This window comes from Buceros rhinoceros, unplaced genomic scaffold, assembly GCF_000710305.1.
Source record: "Buceros rhinoceros silvestris isolate BGI_N320 unplaced genomic scaffold, ASM71030v1 scaffold2395, whole genome shotgun sequence".
NCBI classification, from domain to species: Eukaryota; Metazoa; Chordata; class Aves; order Bucerotiformes; family Bucerotidae; genus Buceros; species Buceros rhinoceros.
The window spans coordinates 32395-35736 of record NW_010414347.1 but is presented as its reverse complement, the minus strand read 5'-3'; the positions used below and the strand labels follow the sequence as shown (position 1 = coordinate 35736).

Below are 3342 nucleotides of genomic sequence, written 5' to 3'. Positions count from 1 at the left end.
AAATTGCCTAAATTGCTAAGTGCCTGGGCCACAATCACAGACCCCGATGAAAAAACCCACAGGGTGCTATCTATCATAATGATTTAAAAAAGCTTGGCCTATCTAGTGTCCAGGGTGAAGTCATCAACCTTTTTTCTTCCTTTACACTACAAATTGCCTAAATTGCTAAGTGCCTGGGCCATAATCACAGACTCCGATGAAAAAACCCACAGTTTAACAATATAGTCAGAATTCGTTTTGAGTCAATAACGGCAGAAACTTCCCGATAAAAGTGACAGAATACAGACATTAAAATAGATAGCTCTGAAAAACTAAACTGAACATACACAGCTAACTTAAGTGTAGCAAAAAGCTTACAGCAGATGCTCACAAACTTGAGAAACAGTCATTAGACCATACTTGCTTTGTGTTTCACTCGGTACCTTCATAGGAGAGAGCGAGCAGGCATAAGCTCAGCTCAAGAACACTCTCAATGTGGAAAGTAGAGGGAAAGCATCACAAGTTACTTCTAAAGGTTAGCCAAAACTAACCTCACTCTGAAAACACGCCAGACACTAACTACTTCAGTTACCTTGGGTTAACTAGCACTAAGTTTGAAGAGTACCTGGCATATTGCGCTGCACTCTTTCTACAATGACATGACTACTTCAGTTACCTTGGGTTAACTAGCACTGAGTTTGAAGAGTACCTGGCGTATTGCACTGCACTCTTTCTACAATGACATATGACCACTTAGCTAAGCACAGTGTGATAACGCATCTTCAAGAGCAGACGCTGTACACAGCTGCCATGAGCTAATAGCAATTTAAGCTTTTTCCTACTATGTTCAATAGGGGCGTGGTTCCTGCAACTCTAACCTTTAAGTAACTCATCCCAGAGAAATGTAATGTGGGCGTGATCATTCATTCAGATTCCATAAATTAGTTTAAACCGCAGAAAACTCATAATTTAAGGTGAAAATGTATGAGCTGTTAAATTAAAGTATGCTTTATACCTGATTGACATCCAGCCTCTTCAAGTTCTCCAGTTTCCATTCTGCAAGAAATAACAGAGCACATGAACAGCTAATTTACACAGATTTGAAAGGGATAATTCAGCTGACATTTAATCTCTTGCTGCCATTTTCTGTAAAGTGTTGTTACTAAAGACAATTATAATTTGGCTTTAGGATGCTAACAAGAGGGGTTACAGATGGAACTCAACAGGCAGAAACAACAAAACGCATTCATTTCAGTTCACATTTTCATTCGTCAGCCAGGATAAATTGCTGCCTGCAGTTGTGACCCAGATCAGCTGAAAAAAGTCCAAGGTTTTTGGTTTTTTCAGCACAGTATAGAAAGTATTGTATTAACTCCTCTGCTAACTAAAAGATTAAAAATCAGGTTTAGGAGAAAGGGCTGTTAAATCTCTTCAATAAAAAGGTTAACCCAAGTTCCCAAATACATCGGTACAGAATGGTAGAGACATACTTCATATGTCTGCCATAACCAATACCAGCCAAGAATGAGCTCAAGGGAAATGTTCAATAATTTAGCAATCAGAACACCTACAACGAAGGCAGAGACAACGTCAAATATACAAGCCCCTAAAGGTGTGGTGCATCATTCAAAAAACTGGTTCAAAATTGTATTTTCCTGCTCTCCATTAGCCTTTAAGGAAATAAAAGACAAAATTGCCTGTTTTCTTCTTTGGGGGAGAGAGTTATTTGAAAACAGATTTTAGCAGGATTTGATTTTTTTCCCCCCATGTCTGCTTTTCCTAATGTTTAAATTCACTGCCCCACTATCCACACCAATAGTATGAGAAGGAAAAAAACAAACAAAAAAAAAAGCCCAAGACACCCCAAAAAGATGATACACAGCTTTTTATTTTTATTCAAGCTTGAAAAAAAAAATAATCTGATACACAGGAAAACACAATAGGGTCTGAAACAGACTTGCTGATACAAGTATTTAAAATACTGTCAATGACCTACCTAGAGCAGATCTCAGGTACAGCGGCAAAGATGTGGGGGGCATCTCACCTCAACTTGGGAACCAAACTTAATGCTAGCAGCAGGAGCACAGCCACCTTCCCTCAGTACATGCAGAAAGCAAAACGGGCCAGTGACCACCCTGCTAACGTCACTCGCCAAAACGACATCGCAGAAACAGGAGGCTGCCTACAGCCCAGACCACTGACGGTGTTCCCATGCTGCCCAAAAGTGTCCCTTGGCTTTATGTGAAGTGGAAGTCTACATGCACTGTAAACAGGCCTCAAGAAAAGCACTGGTACACAACCGCTCAAAGGTCTGCCTCAGCCTCACCTCAGCTCCACATGGGCACTCAGCCCAGACCATACCGCCCTTTCTCCATCTTTCGCTACACCCTGTCTGTGCTAGACACAAACCTGCCTCAGCTGAAAATGATGCTGCATGTACCAAACCTATCTTCATCGAGTAGCTCATACCACTGCTAGCTACAGGGATTTGAGTACAGGTCCACTCTTATTTGGTCCCAAGAGCATCCTGGAGAGCAGCCATGTATCTTAACAGCAGCGAGATATACAGTTACAGCGAGTTCCCACGGCAACGCAGGGGAAGTATTATCAGCATTCATCATAAATTGTGTTAAACTCACACCTAAATGAACAAGTTTGCTTCCTTTTGCTTCCCAGAAAAAGAAATAGGTTTCTATTTCCAGAGATAGAAACTTTTGCCCATATTTCTATTATATAAATGGATTGTTTGTTTTTCTTTAAATAACATTTTCCAATGAAAAAATGTTGTAATACTGTCTACACACAGACACAATGCGCTTAAGGTAGGAAGAAATTGTAGCTCTGCTAGAGAAACGTCTAGCTTTGCCATAAGCTTTTACATCACTCACTTCCCCTACTGCCTTCCCAAAAGGCAGAGTTGAAGACTGCCCTGAACCAGGAGCTCCAAGACACTGCGCCCAGGAGCTCCAAGACACTGCGCCCAGGAGCTCCAGGGGAGCAGGACACACCTGCAGCCTGGCCAGTCCAGGCTGTACTTGCAGGCGTTAAGTGCCTTGGGTGGATGTGCTGCTAAGGCTGGCTTACAACGCCAGCTCACTGCCTAGGTTTCCAGTGCAGCACTCCAGAAAGTTTTCCATCTGCTTCATAGGGGTTTTGCCCTTTATCCTGCCCTGCTTTTATCACAGCCCTCTGGGCACTCAGATGCAAACAGTTCAGGGGACACAAAAAAGAAGCACCAGTTCAAGAAGAGGCTCAGGATGAGGCTATATGAACCAAAGAAAATCTCACTTAAAACCTCACAGAAGCAACACTAGTGAAGGGATAACAATGAGCTTCTTTGGCCACGACAAAGAGGCTGAACCG

The 3342-nt window shown here is 42.2% G+C and overlaps 1 protein-coding gene across 1 annotated transcript in view; it reads right to left on the bottom strand.

Moving 5' to 3' along the window:
• Positions 1 to 994: 994 nt before the first annotated feature.
• The window catches only part of LOC104494238 (GPI ethanolamine phosphate transferase 1-like), a gene marked incomplete at its 3' end in the record, with an annotated part of 27948 nt that continues 25600 nt past the window's right edge, over positions 995 to 3342 (bottom strand). The window contains exon 8 of the mRNA XM_010137043.1: positions 995 to 1035. Within this exon, the coding sequence (XP_010135345.1) occupies positions 995 to 1035 (41 nt within the window). The remainder of the gene's footprint in view (positions 1036 to 3342) is intronic.